General features: G+C 38.0%; 1 protein-coding gene across 3 annotated transcripts in view; it reads left to right on the top strand.

Moving 5' to 3' along the window:
- Positions 1 to 21,386, top strand: part of LOC141579349 (uncharacterized) — a 202,931-nt gene that overhangs the window by 8,561 nt on the left and 172,984 nt on the right. Inside the window, exon 3 of one of the 3 annotated variants that reach the window (XM_074374645.1) lies at positions 3,161 to 20,597. The exons of the other annotated variants lie outside the window; for them this stretch is intronic. Within the exon in view, the coding sequence (XP_074230746.1) occupies positions 3,161 to 3,227 (67 nt within the window). The 3' untranslated portion in view covers positions 3,228 to 20,597. Of the gene's footprint in view, positions 1 to 3,160; positions 20,598 to 21,386 lie in introns of those variants that run through there. 3 annotated transcript variants of the gene reach the window in all.

Here is a 21,386-nt window from a genome sequence, read left to right as displayed (position 1 = left end):
TGTCTCTTCCCATCCCTTGCCCCCTTGGCAACCACAAGTTTGTGTTCTATTTCTGTGAGTCTGTTTCTGGTTTGTGTTTATATTCTTGTTTTGTTTTGTTCTGTGTTTTAGATTCCACATATGAGTGATCTCATATGGTATTTTTCTTTCTCTTTCTGGCTTACTTCACTTAGAATGACATTCTCCAGGAACATCCATGTTGCTGCAAATGGCTCTATGTTGTCGGTTTTTCTGGTTGAATAGTATTCCATTGTATAAATATACCACCTCTTCTTTATCCAGTCACCTGTCGATGGACATTTAGGCTGTTTCCATGTCTTGGCCATTGTAAATAGTGCTGCTCTGAACACTGGGGTGCAGGTGGGAAGACTGGAACACAGGGTTCCAATACATTTGGGTGCTTCTTCTATCACATGTCTGGTTCCTGGGCTGGGATGACTCAAAGGGTAGGTTCTCCTGGGCCTCCGTGTTGAAGCACTGAAACATGGCTTCTCCTTAAAGCTTGGGATTCTTAGCGTATGAGGGCTGTGTTCCTAAAGGCAAGACTACTGAGAGCTCGCCTTCCAAAATCCAGGTGGAAGTTCACCTAAACGCAAAAGTTATTCAGTGTCTCTTCCATTCTGTTCTACTAGTAACTAGCAAGTCAGAAGTCAGTATTCGTTTTCTATTGCTGCCGTCATCAGGAACTTCACAGCCTACAAACAGTACAAAGTTATGAACACATGGTTCTGTAAGTCAGGAATCCAAGTGGGTTTGACTAGTTCCTTTGTTCTGGGTCTCACAAACTGGGGAGAATTTTGTTTCTAGGCTCATGCATGTTGCTTGCAAAATTGAGGTCCTTGCAATTCCCTAGGTGGCTGTCAGCTTCTGAAGGTCACCTCTATTCCTGGTAACATTGCTCCTTCATCTTCAAAAGCCAACAGTGCCTGGAGTCTTTCTCATGCTTTGAATCTCTCTGACTTCCTCTTCATTGCATCTCTTCTCTAGCCACAAGCTGGAGAAAGTTCTCTGCTTTTAATGGTTCATGTGATTAGGTTGGTCCTACTGGGATCACCTCCATATTTTAAGGCTCATAACCTTACTTACATCTGCAAAGTCCCTTTTGCCCTGTGAACAACATATTATATTCACAGCTGTAGGGCAGAGCGTAAATATCTTTGGGAAGGCATTCTACCTACCACATAAGAGAAGAGGAATTTGACTCCACCTTCAGAGGGGGAACAGCAAGGATGCATTTTTGGAAAGGACACGGGAGGGGAGGTGTTATTGCAGCCATTCTGGGAAAACACAGTCTGCCACACTTTCCTCCTCTTTTTCTCTATCACTTTCTCCAGTTGGAAACTAGTAAAAGAATTCTAATAGAAAATTGCTAAACAGTAGATGGACCTGCTTATAGTTTTCCTTAGGAAAACCAGGTCTGATACAGAGGGAAAGAGCTAAGCAATTTGCTGTTGGTGTCTTGCTTTTGTTTTGTTTAGTTTTGCTGCTGCCTTTGAAAACGTAATTCCACATGGTAGACACAGTTTCTTAGATCCCAGATGCAGCCCAGATGCAGAGTGCGTGATTAGCAGGAAACCTTCACGTGTCAGCAACTTCACGGTCTGCCTTAGCTGCAGGAAGTCACATTGTCTGATGTCACCTCCTGTTTGGGGTAGCCTGCATCTGGTGACCGAGTATCGCAGATGTACAAAAACCCAGTCATTTTGGCCCAATGTGAGATACCTTTTGGGGGCATGTTGCTCCGGAGATCTCCCCTGGTTTATGTCACGGTTTGATTTATTCTTCTGCCTAATTCTGCTAACTCCCCTTCCCCTTCTTAAGTGTTGATATCCAACAAGTATGTTGCACCCCAGACTTCTCAGGATCTGCTTTTTTTTTTTCCTCAGAGGTAATCAAATCTTTGAAAGTTGGTACCAGAAAGGGTCTGAGAAAGCAGGTGTAACTATAGACTTTTAGAGCTGCCTTCATCATAATCTGGCTGACTGTGAGGACCCCCAGCACAGAGAGCTTCTGGAACAATGTGTTGGTTCATTTGTTAAAACTTTTCAGCAGTTTTGGGAGGCATATCAATGGAAGGCACGCCCCAGTGACAGCAAGCAAGCATCAGATTATTTAGATGTATGGAGTGAATACTGTCTTAAGGATTATGGGACTGTACCCCACAGCAGTTACAAGACTTGGCCATGGAGCTGGAAGAGTACTTGTGTGACTGGATCCTAAAGAGGCTTAATCAAGGGGGTCAAAACTTAAAATTAGATAGGAAGGAGTTGATTGTCTTGGCAGTGCTTTCTCATGACACAGAATTTAACACACTGGCAACTACCCCCAGGAGATGATGTGAACTCTCTGCTAGAAAGGCTTCTAGGAAAAACAGAAAAAGCAACAGTCCACAATGAGTATGTTAGTCAGGATTGTGAGAGAAGCATACACACACACACACACACACACACACACTCACACACACACACCTCATATGTTTGACGTTTAAAAAGCTCTTTCACAGCAACTTCTAGACTAGTGTTTGATCAAACAACTGTCTACCATAGCCCAGCCATGTTGACGCATAAAATCAACCATCATGATGAGCAAAGTTGAAGATCCAGAATTTCCGTGGCAGATGGTGAATGAAGTTGCTGAAAGCTCAGGGAAGTGGCTGTGCAGAAATGTGTATAGTGTGCGCATGCAGAAGACTTACCAGTTATTAAATTCTGTAGGGAGGCCCTCCCAGCCAAGGATTTAGCAAAGCCGTAAGGAACGTGCTGCTGAGAAGGGCATTAGTATGACTAGAATGTTCAGGGGTGGCTCTCCTCTGTAGTTTAGGCAAGACTGTTAAAGAACTTGGCTCACTCTTAACAATGGGGCGAATAAGATCTCAAAACAATATAATTCAGGTGACAGTGTTTAACTGCGAAAAATCAGGATACTGTGATTCTTGGAATGACTAGTAAGCTTGGTCTGGCATCCTAGAGGGCTCGTCCACAGAAAACTATTAAGATGATTCATAGAGCATGACATACAAAAGGAGATAATAGGTGGATAGCTGACAAGGGCATGGCTCATCTTGAACCAGCAGAAGAAGTCAAAGTGGGGGTCCCTGGGTGGGGAGGTAGAGAGAAGTCAATCCATAAAAAAAAATCACAAATCTTTGCCCTGTTTTCAGATCTGAGTTGGTTTTCAGAGTGCAGAGGTGGCTGGTTCCTAGTGGAGACAACCCTGCAACACAATGACAATTATATTTGAATGATTCCTCTGGTCTTTCCCCTTAAGGACTCCCCAGCCATTTCATGGGAAGAGGGGAAAACCTAAATACTATGCTGACTGAAAGGCAGACTGAATGAGTGGACATTGACAACTAAAGACCCAAAGTATCATCACGCCCTTTCCTAGAGTTTGAGCATACGGGCTCCAGATAATAAATGGAGTATTGTTGAGACCCAGCTTACAGTGAGTTAATGGATCCATTCAGCGGTCGTTTCTGATGGAAGATTTTAACACTGGACAGTTGGAGCAACCCCATGTTGGATCCTTGGTCTCTGAGGTAAACAGAAGATCACAACTGAGTATCAATTGTACCTTCAAGAACAATGTTGGGGCCGTCACTTGTCTCACTGACCTCCCATTTCTGAGTCCCCTCAGGAGAGAGACCCACCAGAATGCTGCTGCACCGGGAGCTGCTGCCTGAACATATATGGAGAAGTAGATGCCAGTGGTGCAAAGGGCGAACTGTGACAGATTTGAAAATTCACCACCCAGATGCCCTTCAAAGACCAACCTGCCACAGGGTTGCTGCCTGCAGACAGCTTCCCAGTGCCGGCTCCCGCGGAGTCTGCCTCACCTGACCTGGAGGCTGAGCAAGGCGGGGGTGGAAGGGCCGGGCCATTTTGCCCCACTGCTGGACACATTAGGCAGCCTGGGGTTGATGCACCTACCTATTTACTGTCACAATTGGTTAAAGAAAGATCAGTACATGTCCATGGGGACCACCAGTGTTCTCTCCAGAGCTCCACACTGAGTTGGCCAAGGTTTGGTTGGATCCATCACCACTGGATTACTTTTACCGCCCAAACTTGCTTATTTTCCTTCCTCTTCTGTAATGAACGCCTTGCTCACTAAGTGCAGGAGTGTGTGTTTCTGGAGAACCCAACCCATGACATACCGGTTTATAAAGGTGACCCGGGAACAGCCTCATTTTAGCTCTGCCTTCAGGATCCACATTCAAAACACAGAACTATATGAAATTCCTGCATGTGAAGAATACACAGGCTGAACAAGACAGCAATAAGAAAAAATCAGGTTAATATGCAATTTTCCACCCCCTTTGTCTTTTTAAACTTTGGTCATCTCTTTTTTTTTTTTAATTTTTTTATTGAGTTATAGTCATTTTACAACGTTGTATCAAATTCCAGTGTAGAGCACAATTTTTCAGTCATACATGAACATACATATATTCATTGTCACATTTTTTTTTTTGCTGTGAGCTACCACAAGATCTTGTATACATTTCCCTGTGCTATACAGTATAATCTTGTTTATCTATTCTACACATGCCTGTCAGTATCTGCAAATTTTGAATTTCCAGTCTATCCCTTAACTCTGGGCATCTCTGAATCTACATGCTATAATTGAAAATAATTGTGGCTGAAATCACTCACATGCTTTTTTTTTTTTTTTTTTTACTTCTGTTAGGTTGCTCATCTTTCTAAGTTAATCATGTTTGCTTTTAATATTTTTTATTCAGGTTTAATGAGGTATAATTTATCTCCAAGGAAATTCACCCTTTTAGGTGAACAGTCTTATGAATTTTGACAAATGCATACAGTCCTGTAACTCCCACCAGAATCAAGTCATCAATCCACTCCTCCTACTCATGGTTCCTGGCGACCACTCACTTGGTTTTTTGTTTCGCACTTTTTAACTGTTTTTTGTTTTTTTTTTTAACTCTGCAGCTTTTTTTTCTTTCTCTTTGACACTTTACCTGCCTTCACCATCATGGCCGGTATTTTAGGCTGATTCCAGTTTAGTGACAACAGGGCAGGCCCTCAGGAAATGGCTCCCTTGCATCTTCTGGAGCATCTCATGCTCACCTGAGGGGCATTTCTGCTGCTGTGTGACATGATGTGTTAATCCCGCTTCCACACTGCCTAGCTCTGGGGCTTAATCTTCTGCCTTTTCCAATCAGTCAAGCTAGTGCCTTCTTTCTCAGAGTTCATTGCTTTCAGGTTCTCAGAGAGTCCCTGCTTGAACTGAGCAATCACATAGAGGCTCCAGGACTTATGAAATCAAATGAGTTTACGTTTCAACTCTAGCGACTCCGAGTGTATCGCCTTTCTTCCTCTAAGTTTCAGACTTAAACGGCTTACTGCTTCATTGAATTGTAAGTCCATTTAACAGGAAACACCCTTACTGCTAGAACCCAAGTTTAAGAATTATAAAGGATAAAAAGTTTGTTTTTAGAGAATAGAAACTAATCCTAATTAAAGACTTCATCAGGTCTGATTTAAGATACACCTGGATGATTAAAATACTCTTCTGATTTCCCTATCTCGAATATTATTCCTTCAGCATTTTATCCTTTGCAAAGGCATCAGAATTCTCTCTCTTCCTGCTAAAATCTTCTGTTGAAAGTGAAGGATGAAAAAGAGAAAGTTAAAGAGAAACCACGGATGGCCTGAGTGACCTTTAAAATAGTCTGCTGATTCCCTTACAGCAATGCCTCTGTTCCTCACCCAGTGTAATACAAAAGCTTTTCTTTAGGGAAGCCCTTTCAAGAAAAAAATGTAGGCATACAATGTTTGCAATTCCATTATAGCAACAATTTGTAGTTCGTATATTTTCCCATCCAGCTAGAAATAAATATAGTAGTAGAGTGTTACTTGGAGATTAGGGAAGTCATATGTTCTTGTACCTTTCCATAGTCTGAGAAAAGAAATTCAAGTATGCAATACTATTTGCCTTATTGAGTCATAACATCCTTCATTAAGTGTTTCTGCAGAAGAATCCAAGGAGGGCAATCTACAAAGCCTATAATTCAGGGCTCGATGAAAATAATTATCTGCTACTATTTCATAGAAAACATCTGGCTTTCTTGTTGCTACTTAGAACAATAAGCAGCTCATAAACCCATTCATTCTCAGTCCCAATTGGTTTCATTTGAACAAATATGCTTAATATTTCTTACTTTCATTTTCTAAATTACAAATATAATTAGCCTCAATCTTAAGTTTTGATTTATTCATTTTACAGATGGGGGATGTTGCAATATTCTGGGTAAATTTTCAAACAAAGCTGCCCCTTTGTCTTTTCCTATCTGACAGTGTCTCATGGACGTCATTTTTATATTCACAGGAACTAAACTCCTGGGTAGTAGTTGACAGCTGTTCCTTACAAGTTACGTCTTGAATGGATGACTAATGAATATATCTGAAAGTAGAAATACTTGATTGCAATTATATTTTAAGGCTCTTCTCCTGTGGCTTTAAATAGATAGGGCCTCTTCTATGCTCTTTACCAGCCAGATCCATATGTAATCTCAAAAACAGAATCAATAATTCAGCAAATACCTATTGAGGGTTTATGTACAACAAAAATGGAAACAATAGATATTTTATGCGAGCTCACTGTGTATCAGGAACTGTGTTAAAAGGTTTATGTACAATAGTTAATCTTCATAACAAACACAAGGGAAAGGCTTTTACTCCATTTTGCAAGTAAAGGGACTGAAGCATATAAATCTTAGGACGGTGTTCAAGTCACGCAGCAACTCAGTAGCATCCAATCTACCCAGGTCTGTCGGGTCCTAGGGTTTGTGCTTTATCCAATGTGCTATATAGCACTCTGTTCTTTCAGGTCATGGGTACGAAGATGGATGAGAAGTGGTCCTTGACTCAGAGAACTTGACCACTTAGTAGATAATCTAGTTAGAGAATTTACATAAATACTTGTAATTTAAGGTGGAAAGAAGTGACCAGCATAGAAGTCCAGATTAAGCAGTATAACAATTCAGGCTAGTGTGGATGGAGTAATCAAGGGTGGCTTCTTGGAGGAGAGAAAAGTAGCAGAGTACATCATTGTAATTACAACCATGAACTACTTGGATTGATATCCAAGCTCTGCTGCTTATTAGCTACATGATCTTGAGCGTCTCACAAGGGTCAGTTTCTTCATCTCTAAAATGTACATAAGGGTCATTGGAAACATTGAAAGAGCCAACAAATCAGGTAGAATCATGCCTGGCACATACTATTGTCTATTTGTTTAAAAAAAAATTTGAATGGAACCTTAAAAAACGGGAAGAAACTGGCCTTTTAGTATGGAGAAAAATTAAATAAGAGGTAGGACAGCATTTTTTGTGGACTTAGATCCTTCAAGTCACTATGGAAGTTGTGATTTAAATTTTAAAGATTCTGTGATTCAGAGAGGTAATATTTGCACCTAAATTCATAGCACACATATGACAAAACCAATTCTAATTCATATTTGGATGATTCACGAAACTAACTTGAAGTTCCCTGTACCTACTACTGCCTTTAACTAACTTCTTTCTTAACATTCCATCAGTCACAGGTCCTGCCACTTGGACCTCCGTAATCTCTCCTGATCTACCTTCTCTTCTCATTTCCAGCTGTCTTTGCCTTATTAAGGATCACCGCTCGCTACTCCCTTTAAATTATTCCCATCACTAACTCTCTCTCTCTCTCCCCCCTCTACTACCCCCATCTCATTTTCATTTTAAAGAACAGATTTGAATCTTTCACTTCACAGATCAAATATTCAAAAGCCTCATAGTACCAGTAGAATGCCGTCCGCATTGACATAAACATCTGTGTCTCATCCCTCACAGAATGATTCTGGCTTTCTGAGGCGAATCACTTCGCTTTACGCCTTCTGGGCAGTCCAGTATATCTGTTGTGCCCTCTCTCTGCTGTCTCCTCAGCCTCTCCTCTTGACTCTTTCACAGCATGATGTAACTGGCTTTTCTAATAGCCTCAGGATTCTGGATAAAAGACTTGATACATCTCTGAAGAACTTACTACGAAAAATGGCAAAATAGACGCAGTGACCACAGTCCCCTCAGCTCAGATAAAAGACTAGAAATTTGAAAGGAGGTTTGTAAAAGGGAGAATTTGTGAAAGTAGAGGGCACTTTTGGTTTCCCCTTCCCAACCCTTGAATTGCACACTATGAGAGTTTGGGGGAATACCTTTGGAAGGGCTTGCCATGGGGTTCTTAAATATTTGGAAATGTGGTGAAACTTAGAAACAGGGAAATCCACACCTACTTCCCGCCTGCAGGAGCCTGAAGCCAGAGCTGGTAAAGAAATGTAACGGCAGGGATGAGAGAAAAGAGTCCTAATTTTTGAAGCTGTACGTCCACCTATTGATAAACCAAAGATGCATAAGATCCCCTACAAGTCAGTTAGAGGCCAGGGAATGGGTCAAAGGGTCCCCACTTGAAAAACTCCTTGATGTGTCTCCAAAAGATGGAAGTTGAAGAAGGGTAGCAAGATGTTAGCTGTGTGTTTGCCCCCATCAGGAAACCAGGTTCACACAGGGCTGGGCTCAACAGCACTAATCAAGCAAAACTTCTGCCCACTCTCCTTCGATCCCTGCTCTGCTCCTGGCAGTGGGAACAGCAGAGAGGAGTTAAATGAAAGACCAGATCAATTACTTTTCCGCCAGAGCAGGTCCCCGGGGGTGGGGGAGGGGGGAGCCAAAATCAAAGGAAGAGAAGAAACTTTAACTTTGACGAGGTGGATGTTTAATATAAGACAGAATCAGGCATCTTAATTCTTAAAAGAGGTGGGATCTTCCTGAGATGTCATTTAGAGGGAGAGTCAATCTGAAATGGTGTATTTTAAGAGAGAAATAAGAAATAGGGAACAGTGTACTGTTTGCCCCATGGCGTTTTGCTCATTTAATAAACCATTTGTTTATGGAGTCCTTCCCAGCAGCATCTAAACTTGCTTTCAACCTCTGCCATTTAAAAAAGGAACCAAAGGAAAATACTCATTATAGAGTCTACCTTTCTCTGCCTAATTCTTAAACTTTTTGCACCCACTTTTGCAACTCTTTGAAGAAGTTGTTTGTACTGCCCATTTCTACTAACTTTATCACCTCACCTCCAATTATTCCTCAACAGTGCGTGTGCGCTCTGCTTACCACCTCCCCTTTCCTGAAGCAAATTTTGATAACCTTCATTCTCCAGTTCCAGCGGCCATTGGCTGGTTGTTTTATTTGGGATCTCACTAGTATGTGACCATGAAAACTTGATCCTTGAAACTCTGTTTTGCACTGGCCTCTGTTCCGTTGTGTAAATCCATGTTCTCATCTCTTTTCCATTCTCTGTTCACTTCAGTAATAAGAAGTGTACCAAGAGGTAAAAGGATTCAAGAATACTTCATCCCTGGATGCTGGTAAACAAAGTAAACATCAGATGCTTAGTGTGGTTGACCTATAATTGTATGTGAATAAAATTTAATAAAAATTAGAGCAGGAAATTTGAAAATAACTCAGTGACATTGACAATAAAATTGAAGTTTAATTTACCAAGTTTAGTTAAATGCGTAGGACTAATAGCAGCATTATTTAAGGTAACTACAGTCATATCTCAGAGATACTGCAAATTTGATTCCAGACCACCACAATAGAGTGAACATTACAATAAAGCTGGTCGTGTGAATTTTTTTTTTCAGTTTCCCAGCACATATAAAAGTTGTATTTACATTATACTGTAGTTTATTAAGTGTGCTATAGCACTGTATCTAAGAAACAATATACATACTTACAGAATTGGGGTCAGTCCTCTCAAACCCTGCTGCTGCTTTATCAACTAAGTTTATGTAGTATTCTGAATCCTTTGTTGTTATTTCAACAGTCTTCACGGCATCTCTACCAGCAGTAGAGTCCGTCTCAAGAGACCACTTTCTTTGCTCATCCACAACAAGCAGCTCCTCATCTGTCCCAGCTTCATCATGAGGTTGCAGCAATCCAGTCACATCTCAGGCTCCACTTCTAATTCTAGTTCCCTTACTGTTTCCACCACATCTATAGCTACTTTCTTCACTGAAGTCTTGAACCCCTCAAACTTATCCGTGAGAGTTGGAACCAACTTCTTCCAAACTCCTGTTAATGTTGATGTTTTGACCTCGTCCTCTGAATCACAAATGTTCTTAATGGCATCTAGAATGGTGAACTCTTTCCTGAAGGTTTTCAATTGACTTTTACACAGATCATCAAGAGAATCACTATCTATGGTAGCTAAAGCCTTATGAAATGTATTTCTTAAATAATATGACTTGAAAGTTGAAATTAGTCCTTGATTCATGGCCTGCAGAATGAACGTTGTGTTAGCAGGCATGAAAACAACATCAATCTCAGTGTACAACTCCCATCAGAATTCTTGGATGACCAAGTACATTGACAATAGGCAGGAATATTTAGAAAGAAATCTTTTTCTGAGCAGTGGGTCTCAACAGTAGGCTTAAAATATTCAGGAAACCGTGTTGTAAACAGATGTGCTGTTATCCAGGCTTTGTTGTTCCTTTTATACAGGGCAGACAGAGTAAACTCAGTGTAATTTCCAAGGCCCTAGGATTTTCAAAACAGCAAATGAGTATTGGCTTCAACTTCAAGTCACCAGCTGCAGTAGCTGCTACCAAGAGAATCAGCCTGTCCTTCAAAGCTTCAAAGCCAGGCGTTTACTTTTCCTCTCTAGCTATGAAAGCCCTATATGGCATCCTTCTTCCGTTAGAAACTTGTTTCATCTACATTGAAAGCCTGTTGCTCAGGGTAGCCACCTTCATGCATTATCTGAGCTGGATCTTCTGGAGAACTTGACGCTTCACCCTGCTCCTTCATGTCGTGGAGGCAGATTCTTTCCTTAAAGCTCACGAACCAACCTCTGCTAGCTTCAGATTTTTCTCCTGCAACTTCCTCACCTCTCAGCCTTCACAGACCTGAAGAGAGATAGGCCCTTGCTCTGGGGCAGGCTGTGGTTTAAGGGAATGGATTGATCGTCCATCCAGACCTCTCAGACTTTCTCCGTATCAGCAATAAGGCTGCTTTTTGCTCTCTTATCATTTGTATGCTCACTGAAGCAGCACTTTTCATTTCCTTCAAGAACTTTTCCTTTGCATCCGCAGCATGGCTAACTGTTTGGCACAAGAAGTCTAGCTTTCCGCCTATCTCAGGTTTCAACATGCCTTCCTCACTAAGCTTACTCATTCCTAGCATTTGTTTCAAAGTGAGAAGTGTGTGACTCTCCCTCTCACTTGAACACTTAGAGGCCATTGTAGGCTTATTCGTTGACTGAATTTCAATATTGCGTCCCAGGGACCAGGGAGGCCTGAAGAAAGGGAGAGAGGCAAGGGAACAGCCAGTCCATGGATCATTCAGAACAAACACAACATTGACTAAGTTTGCCACATTTCACGGCCCCGAAATAATTGTAATAGTAACATCAAAGCTCACTGATCACAGATCGCCTGTAACAAATGCAACAATAATAAAGTTTAAATATTTCAAGAATTACCAAAATATGACACAGAGACAAAAAGTGAGCAAAAACCGTTGGAAAAGTGGTGCTGACAGACTTGCTTAATGCAGGGTTGCCACCAAACTTCAAAATGTAAAAAATACAGTATCTACAAAGCACAATGAAACGTGAGATTCCTGTATATATAACTATGATCTCATTTTTGGCAACAAATTTCTTTTCCATGTGGAATTTATAACAGTTGACTAAGTTACGAGTGAGGTCTGTGTTAACTTGTTTTGTCTTATTTTGTTCTTTATTTTTTTTTCTTGGTCTTCACTTTTATTCTTCTTAAGTGCTTCAGATTTTTTGTGTATATTTTTATCTCAGCAAACCATTATCTGTGGTAATACTTCTGTCTTCTGCTTTGTAGACAGGTGACAGGTGACAGGCGACAGGCATTCTAAACATACAGCTCAGTGGCCAGATGTTTCCATTATGCAAGAGGCTTTTGGTCCTTACTATAAATTCTTGTGTTTTAACTATGATTCTGTATCTCCCCTTCCTTTCTATTTGTGCCTCTGTTTGTCCCCTTGTTCAGTTGTTGATCTTAATTCCCTTCTTTTCCACTTGTTCTGTTGGCCTTCACATTCTCTTTGAGTTTTGGGGGGTTTTGTTTTGTTTTTTTCTCAGCTGACTTGCTGGTTCATTTTCAGTGGTTTCTTGTATAGTCAGGTAAGCTTCTTACCTGCGAGAAGAATCAGAGCAAATGTCTTAGTGGTGGGCTCATTCATAGACATGGAATCCTAACATTTCTGGTGTTGTGAACCATTTGGCCATCTGTTGAAACCAACGGAGCCCTTCTTTTTCAGATTTAAATAAATAAAATGAAATGCATAGGGTCATCAAGGAAAATGTGTCGTTTTGGAATACATTTACCAAAATATTTAAAATTATCATACATTACATACATTTATTAACATATTACATAGAATGGTATAGCACGGATCTAGTAATTGCCATATTCCTAGGTAGTTGTGGGCATGAAGATGTTTTAATATATCTGCAATAAGATAGCTGATGTGAGTGAATCTCGGATATTAATAGAGTCAAAGTTGTAGGTATGCCTGTAGTTTATGGTTTGAAGACAGTGCTCACTTTCATTAGAGGTTATTGAAAATTAAGTGTATATCTTTTAATTCAAGTTTGCTGACTCTTGAATTCTACCTTTGGATCCCATGGGGATCCAAGGACCCTTGGTTAATAATTCCTGCTTTAACAGTAGCAAGCAGCCATGCAAAAAATGCATTCACTCCATGAATATTTATCATATTTGATACTGACTGTTCTAAGGATTCAAGCCTATGATTAGGTCTTGAAGAATTTGCATTCTGGTGGAGCTATGAAAACAAAGTATAAAACTAGATATAAAAATAGATTTTGTTATATGCTGTATTGAGTATTCTGAGAGTATCCAGTGGAAGAATTGTGGAGTAGTAGAGAATCTTAAGCAGGCAACTATATTACATGCATTCAGGCTTGCTTCTTAGAAGGAAACGTTGGCAGCACTACAGAGGACAAAACTGTTAGGCAACATGATGCTAATGACAGTGGTGATGATAATGGCGATGATGATGTGTGTGCAGGAGAAGCAGGCTGAAAATGTTGCCGAAAGAGAATAAGGAGATAAGTAAATTTTCAAGATTTCTCATTGGATTACTACATGCACAATTATGCTGTTTGCCAAATCAGGCATGTAGGAAATTCCAATACAAGAAAAAAGTCATGCATTCCTTTTTGGAAATGGAAAATTGAGGCATTGGGTGGAAACGTCCAGCAGGCAAGTGAAACAATGGAAAGAAATAAGGACTGTTTTTGGGAATCAGTGATATGTAAGTGATTTTACTCACTGGAAAGGATGAGGTTACCAAGGAGAGCAGATAGAGACAAAATAGAAGAGGGCCAAGGATGGAAACACGGAAAAGATGAGCATTCAAGGAGTAGCAGAGGGGCAGAAACCCCTTAAATAAGGAATTCTCATGGGGGTAGGAGATACCTTGGATGCTGATTCCTTGGAAGATAAAGAAAAATTTTACTTTGGCCCTGTTTAAAAAAAAAAATTCAACGGAGTACATTTTAAAGATGCCATTGGCATTATTCAGTGATTCATGAATTGGGCAGCATTCCAGTCCAGCAGACAGAAGGAACTCCGAGGAGCCGTACAAAGTGAAAGGCTTTATAGGCAAAAGGGAGCAGGGAAAAGGAAGTTATACTAAGCAAAAACTCGGGTTGGTTATTGCAAGGTTACTTTCTTAGGACATAGCCAGGAGTCTATCAGGCAGAGTAAATAATTTGTGCTGATGGGGTGATTCCTGACCGATGGTTTAAGAGTCTGTTTCTTGGAGAGCAGAATGTGTGATTAAATCTCAGTTTGGTGAGGTGGGGTTTAGCATAAATGACTCCATTTTGAGTCTGTTTCTTAATTTTTAATAGCCTTTTACTATTCATTTTACTAGATCATTTCTTCTTTCATTTCACACAATATTTACACTTTTTATTGTAAAAAATTTAATATTATATGTATTTAAAATTATTTTCTCATTCTTAAAGAAATGGATGGAAATTTCACACACAATTTGTATTAATTCCGTGTCTCCATCTCTTAAAAATACAATATGCAGATGTTCCTTATTCTCCTACAGCCTTATCTCTGCGCATTTTATTTAATATATTTTACCTTCTCTGGTCAGTTATGGACAGCACATTTACAATCTAAAATTTTCCCTCCAGACACTATTTAATCACAAAAATCATGATTCTTTATTATCTTCATTTACATTTACCATTAAAAATAATACTAGTGCCATAAACACTTTTTCTCTAGTTGTAGCTTCTTTATATTTCGCTCTCTCATTCTACTTCCCAATAATGCTTTTTCAATGTGGAAGACAAATTTATTTTCTTGGATGCAGTCAGAAATATGAGTTGCATGGTCTTCTTCCCACGTGTTTATTACAGGGAACATATTAAGCATATTATCAGAAAATTGAGATTTGAAAAACATGTCTTACAATTTTCCTATGACATCTGAAGGGTATTTTAAATGTTCTATTCAAACAAGGTATTAATTTACCTTCTTAGATCTATCAGTCTTCTTTGAAATATGTCATGTAATTTCTTGATTTCCATTATTTTCTTATTCTTTATATTATTTCAGCTTTTTGTCTAAGCATCTAATTTCCAGAGTTTAACTGTCTCCATTAAAATTTTTATCTTTTCTCAATGTGGTAAAGTTACACACACAGAAAAGTACATGAAACATAAATGTATTCAGCTTCAAGTTATTAAAGAAGGAACAGCAATGACACTGTGCAGGTCAGGAGAACATTGTGCTCACCCCAGAAGTTCCCCACTTCACTTTCAACTCTTCACCTCCCTTTCTTGACTTTTACATAAATACTTCCTTGTTTTGCTATATAATTTCTACACCCCCAACATGAATTCCAAAGCACTATAATTCATTGCTGTTTTAAAACTTTACATAAATTGAATCATACAGTGTGTATTTCTTATGTTTGACATCTCTTGTTCATTGTTTTTATAATTTCACCAATGATGTTACAGGTCCATTCATTTTTTTCATTTTACTTGATTCCGTTGTATGAATGAATCAAGACATATTTATCTATTTTGCTATTAACAGACTTTTAGTTTACACCTACAATGATGCTATTAATTATTCTGTGCTGATTCCCTAGTGCACCATATGCCCACAGTTTCCATGGCTAAATACATAGGAATAGATTTACTTGCCTTAAGTTTTGCGTATTTTCAACTTCAGGTGCTAATTAAATTTTTTTTTCCAAAGTAGTTGTACCAGTTTACATTCCTAGGAGCACTGTATGAATTCCTGTTGCTCTGCATTCTTTCCAACACTTTTTGTCATCAGGCATTTCATTGTATCCATTATAGTGCTTTCATAGTGATAGTTTGTTATGGATTTAATTTTACTTTCCCTGATTTATAATGAGGTTGTACCTTTTCATATGTATAATGGCCAATTACATATTCTCTTTTGTGAAATTTCAGTTCCTCATTTTTCCCGTTTTTCCATTGGGTTGTCTTTTTCTTATTGATTTGTAGCTATTTATATGTTCTGGATACAAGCCTTTTGTCAATTACATACATTTTTAACTGTTTTCTCTTATTAAGTGACTTGGCGTTTTTAAATCCCTGATGGTACCTTTGATGAATAGGAGTTCTTAATTTTAATATAACCCAATTTGTAAATCTTTTCCTTATCATTATTTATTTTTTTGTCCTGTTTTAGAAATATTTCCCTGCCCTAATATCATGAGAATACTTTCCTTTATTATGTCTATTATTTTCTTTTCTATTGTCTGTTATTTTCCCTTTTGCATTTAATTCTGTAAATATTAATGGTGTGAGGTATGGTCTAGTATTATTTTTCCACATGAATACTCAATTGTCTGGGGACTGTTTATTGCTGCAGTGCTACGCCAGACCATCTTTGTCTTACACCCCAGTCGTCCCTACATCACTGGGTCTGTTACTGCGTCAGCTATCATGTTGAGCTATTTCTGTATCCTGGGGCCAATATGACACTATACACTTTTAGGCATCTTGAAACATTATTTTTATTGTATCTATTTTTAGTTTATAAACTAATGTTAATTTAATTTCTTCACTTACTTACTAGTTTCTGTACTCTTTGGGTTTTTTTCTGCATTACTATTTGTCTTTTGATAGAATTTCTTTTAGCATCAATCTGTGAATAAGAAATTCTTTGCTTTGGTTTGTGTGAGAATGCCTTTATTTCAAGTCTCATTCTAAAGGGAGTTTATTTTAGATAGAAAATGTTTGGTTTCAGCGTATTGATCAATTATTCCACAGTCTTTTGACTTCCTTTTTGCTGTTGAGAAGATAGCTGTCAGTTTGGTGTTACTTGTCAACAATAAGAATTATTGTTGTTAGCTTTTTGATGTTTGAAGGAAACTATTTGAAATATTTTATATAGTTTTAAAATTCTCTTAAATACACAGCCTGCATTACATGGACCTAAACTCTATCCACTTTTATCCAATAAAACATAAACACACTCAGAAAATAACACCTATGACTCATTCTCCTCTCTTTTTATAGAGGTTGGTAAAAATTGAACATGTATCCCAAATAATGTCTTCTCCTTTTATGTCATTGAAACCAACAGCAAAATCTCCATGGGTTTTTCCCGTGTCACCTTTCATCAGTCGTAGATACTGATTTGACCCTAAAAATAATTTTATCACCGAAAGAGTTTATGTGTTAAGAAGGACATTGTGGCTGTCAGCATTTTTAGGTAAAAAGAGGAAAGCGCAGAATGCCAGTTATTTATTCAGAGTAATCTATTAAAGGGTGGTTCTGGGACTAGAGTTCAGATTTTCTAATTCTAGTCCGTGAATGCTATCATCCTTCAAAGACAGTAGACAGTAGAAAAACATTTTGTAAATCATTTATTCACTATATTATTTTGACATTTTCCTCTAAATGACATTTGAGATGAGCACTGTTATTTCCCAATACTTAAACAAACTAAGGACTGAACTAGGACATTGTCTGTTAGCATACAGTGATCAATGTTTTGTTGTTTGACAGGGAGTCTAAAAGGATGTATCTTAGGAATTTGAATTTGTTTTAATAACTCTAGTTGCTGTGATATACTAGCTTTCACCAAAATTAAATTAACTTAATAGTATTAAACATACATAGTTATAGCTCTTATTAACCCATATCTCATCATGATTGGTTGTTAAGAACTGTGAATACGAGAAATAGAGTATCAAGACTATGGCTTTCAGAAAAGTTGTTAGAAATAGTATGCTAAATTTGCCTTCTCTGAAAATTTGTATCATCTTTTTCATGACACTTACTGACACAAACTTATAACTGAATATTTCTACTGGAAGGTGTAATTCAATTGGAACTTTTAAAATTAAGGAAACTGAATTTTGAGTAATTTCTTATATTGCATCAACTTTCACAGAAAGTTGTATTTTTATTATTTAAGATAAATAAATCTGAACTCCTGAGGGTCGACATGAATCACTTTATAAATGTCTAATAACATATACCATGATATTTAGAGTGGTCTAAATGGATTTTTCATTGCCTGGGCTCTGTTAATGTCTACTTATTTCCCAGTGAGAGCTCTTCAGTAGCTCATGTGAAGACAATAAGAAAGCCCTGCATTGAAAACCTATTGAATTGGATTCCTTTTGAAATAATATTCCTATTTGTATAAGCCTGGGACAATTTTAAATTGGAAATATTATATGTAATTGTGTTACAACCTATGCTTTCTGGGATTACCTGGATATATTCATTTTTCAAAATACAATATATGGTAACAATTTCTCTTCTTTTGAGAAAACCTAGTACATAAAGTACAATTTTATGAAAACATTTGTGAAAGCATTCTAGTATAGTTCTCTTCACAGAGAAACTATTATTTATTTCACTTAACAAAAATATTAAAGCAAAGTATATTAAAATGGAAGTACCAGTTACACATTTAAATATTTCATGTGATTAACTTCTTTACAAGGTCTGGAGAAAAAAATCTTATCTGGGAGTAACTAAAAATTACTGTCAGAGGAAGATTAATCATATGTTAGATGTCTTAATTTATAGTATACATTAATGAGAAACTAAGTCAATATACAAACATGTAACTTATGTGAAATACTTTACTGTTATCCTGTGTGAAGTGATGTGCTGGAAAGGTGTTCAGGTAATGGATACTATGTCACTATGTTAGGAGTTACCCATCACCTTTGACACAAATCAATGTGTTTCTAACACTGCTATGTTACAATAACTACTTTTTCTTTTTTAAAATAAATGTTATTAGCATTGCAATAAGTTTTAATTAATGTTTATAATTTGATTTATCAATCGTTTTGCATATTTACCTAATTTGCTTTTTCTAGTCTTCCTATACATGTTTATTGAACACCTACTATTGACTGTTCTAGATTTCGAGGGTCTAGTGTTGAACCAGGTATACAGGACCTCCTTGTCCTTGAAGCTTACATTCTGGTACAGAAATACAAAAGCTCACTAGTTAATACAAAAATAAATACTTGCTAAGATGAACAAAAGGCAATACATTAGAAACTGCAGGGATGAGTATTAAATTTGGGAGAAGAGATAGTTCAGATTAGATGATCAGAGAACATTTTCTAAGAGGTGGCAGTGGCATGGACTTAAGTAGCAAAGCAGACATGGCTATTCAAACAGAGCAGATAGAACAGCTCATGGAAGGGTCCTGAGTCAGGAATGTGCTTGGAATATTTAAAAAGCTGAAAAAATTCCAGGTCTGAACAAGACACGTACTATGGCTGGAATGTCGCTGGCAAAGGGGAAGCAGGGATGGATGGTGGATCAAGATGACATAAGAGAAGGAGGCAGAGGCCAGCACATGTAGTGCCCAGGAAATTATAAAATGGAATACTTCATGTATTTTATGTTCAGTGGGAATTCAGTCAAGTATGCCAAGGGGTGGCTGCAGGTAGGGGGCAGCTTAGCCTCACACCCCAATCCCTCTTCACTCAAATAAACATACAGTTTGCCTATGAGTGAAAATGTGCACTTGCAACTCCAAATGCCTCTAAAGCATCTTCCCCAAATTCCCTTAGCCAACCTCCTGTTTCTAATCAGAGTATTGTCCCAAGGGATGCCTGTATGGACATTCTGGAACTGCCACTGATAGAAAGCCTTACAGAGCTCTCTGTAGGGTAAAACCTTGCTCTTATTTGGATTAATATATGGAAATATAGGATGGAAATTGGGAGCTCTAGACATGATAAATTTGAGATGTATATTAAATACCCAAGGGGAGCCTGGAACTAAGAAGACATGTAAAGCCTCAAGATACTCTTATAAACACAGTGACAGTTTTTAAGTCACAGAACTAGATGAGATCATCAAGGAAGTGCATAAGTGTGGGTAAGAATTTGGGGCTCATTTCAGAACCCACTGTTGTCCCCAACTCTGGAGGTTTATCTCATCAGCACTCTGACTTAAGCACGTAATAATTAAATCTGGTTTTGAATCTCTGGTCCTCCCACGAGTTTGGATTTTTTCACATGTCCAGATGACAGAACCCAGATCCCAGGTCATGGATCTCAACACGGATATTTGGAGTCCCATCTCACCCCCTTTTACTCATAAGCAGATCCTGACATTTTGAATCTTTGATAAATGCTGCTGGCTTCCTACGTTAGCTGCTGAATTACAGCTCTCCTTGAATTTCACACTTCCCACTTCCAGTTTGCTGTCTTGTGAGTCACCAGCCATATCCTTTCCAGTGCCCTCTCCATCGGCTGGAGCCCCACTGCTCTTGAGTTCTGCGCATCACCTTCTACACAGTGACACTGCCTCCTCCAGTGAAATCTCACACGCCAAACACTGATAGATTCTGCAGAACCGTGCTCCGCATGACTATTTCAGAATCCCTTTAGCACCTCCTGAAGGCTTAGGGTGCTCTACACAGACGGAACTTGGCACTTTGTGGTGACAGTGGCTGATGGTGGGCCATTTCTCCTCACCTCAGCACTAGTATGATGGGAAGGATTTATAAACCTTTTCCTCACTTCCAGTGTTGTGGCAAGAGACTCTGAGCGAAAAGGTGGCATTATATCTTCTGATGAAACAGACAATGCAAAGTAGACAAAGTAAACAGACAATTAGGCTTGGGGTTTATTAAAAAATTTCATTATGTGAAAACATCTGTCCTTTGAACATGCTGAGAAGTTATCATTAGGCCTCTACTGAATGCTATTATTTCTCTCTTTATGTAGTTTTAATTTTCAAGTCTCACAATGAGATAATATCTTGTGAAAATACTGCCCGTTATTACCAGTTTAATCTCTAACGTCTTCGGAAAATCTTTGAATGTGTTGAAAGGTGATGTTTTATGCACAAGAAAATTTAAGAACCACTGTAGTAAGTGCTAGTTACCTTTTACCTAACATTTTTGAGAAATTCTTTCCTAAATTGCTGCTACAGTTAAACACGGCCATCTTTGTAAGTGCTGTACTTTTATTTTGAAAACAATAAAATGGCCAATTGGTGACTATTTGTATTTTCTAACATTTAATTTAATTTAATTTTTTGAATAGGCAGTACCTTCACACGGCTCAAAAAATCTAAACCATATAAAATATATACGATTATTCTTCCTCCCACTCCTGCTTTCATCCTTTTTGTCACGTTTATTAGTTTATTGTGTATGCTGCTAGCATTTTTATACAGATAGTTTTTGTTCACAAAAGATAGCAAACAATACACTATTCTGTGCCTTGCCTTTGTCACTTAATATTTCCTAAAGATCTTTTCATATTACCACTTATTAAATATTCTTAACTCTACTCCTTAGCCTAAATGGTTGCCTCTGTGTTACTAAATTAAATAAAACCAACTCATTGATATTTGATAATACTTCATGGTATATTACAGCATTTAAAAAAAGATTATTGAGGGGTAGATGACCCAGTTAAGAAAGCTGAAGTTACAAAGAGATTGGTTAATTTTGTTTTATATAAAACCGAAGTCTTTGTTTTGTGAAGGAGGGAGTATTAAACTGAACAGCAGACAAGTGAAAGCAGGACTTGGACAAGAAATTAAGAATGGCTCTGAATATTTTCTACTTTTAATAATAAAAATTTGCAATGAAAACAGTTTAAATTCTTATACAAAAATAAAAACTGCTTTTATTTAAGTATTCTGTTTGAAACAATAATGTATACATTAATTTTATTTTTATAATAATTATTATTGAAATCAAGATTCTTTGAATTGATACTGTAAGTTGAAACAGTCGAAATTGTCATTTTCATAGATAAAGAAATGACT

Source organism: Camelus bactrianus, chromosome 12, assembly GCF_048773025.1.
Source record: "Camelus bactrianus isolate YW-2024 breed Bactrian camel chromosome 12, ASM4877302v1, whole genome shotgun sequence".
Lineage (NCBI taxonomy): Eukaryota > Metazoa > Chordata > Mammalia > Artiodactyla > Camelidae > Camelus > Camelus bactrianus.
Note: the sequence above shows the minus strand (reverse complement) of the source record. Positions and strands in the feature narration are given on the sequence as shown.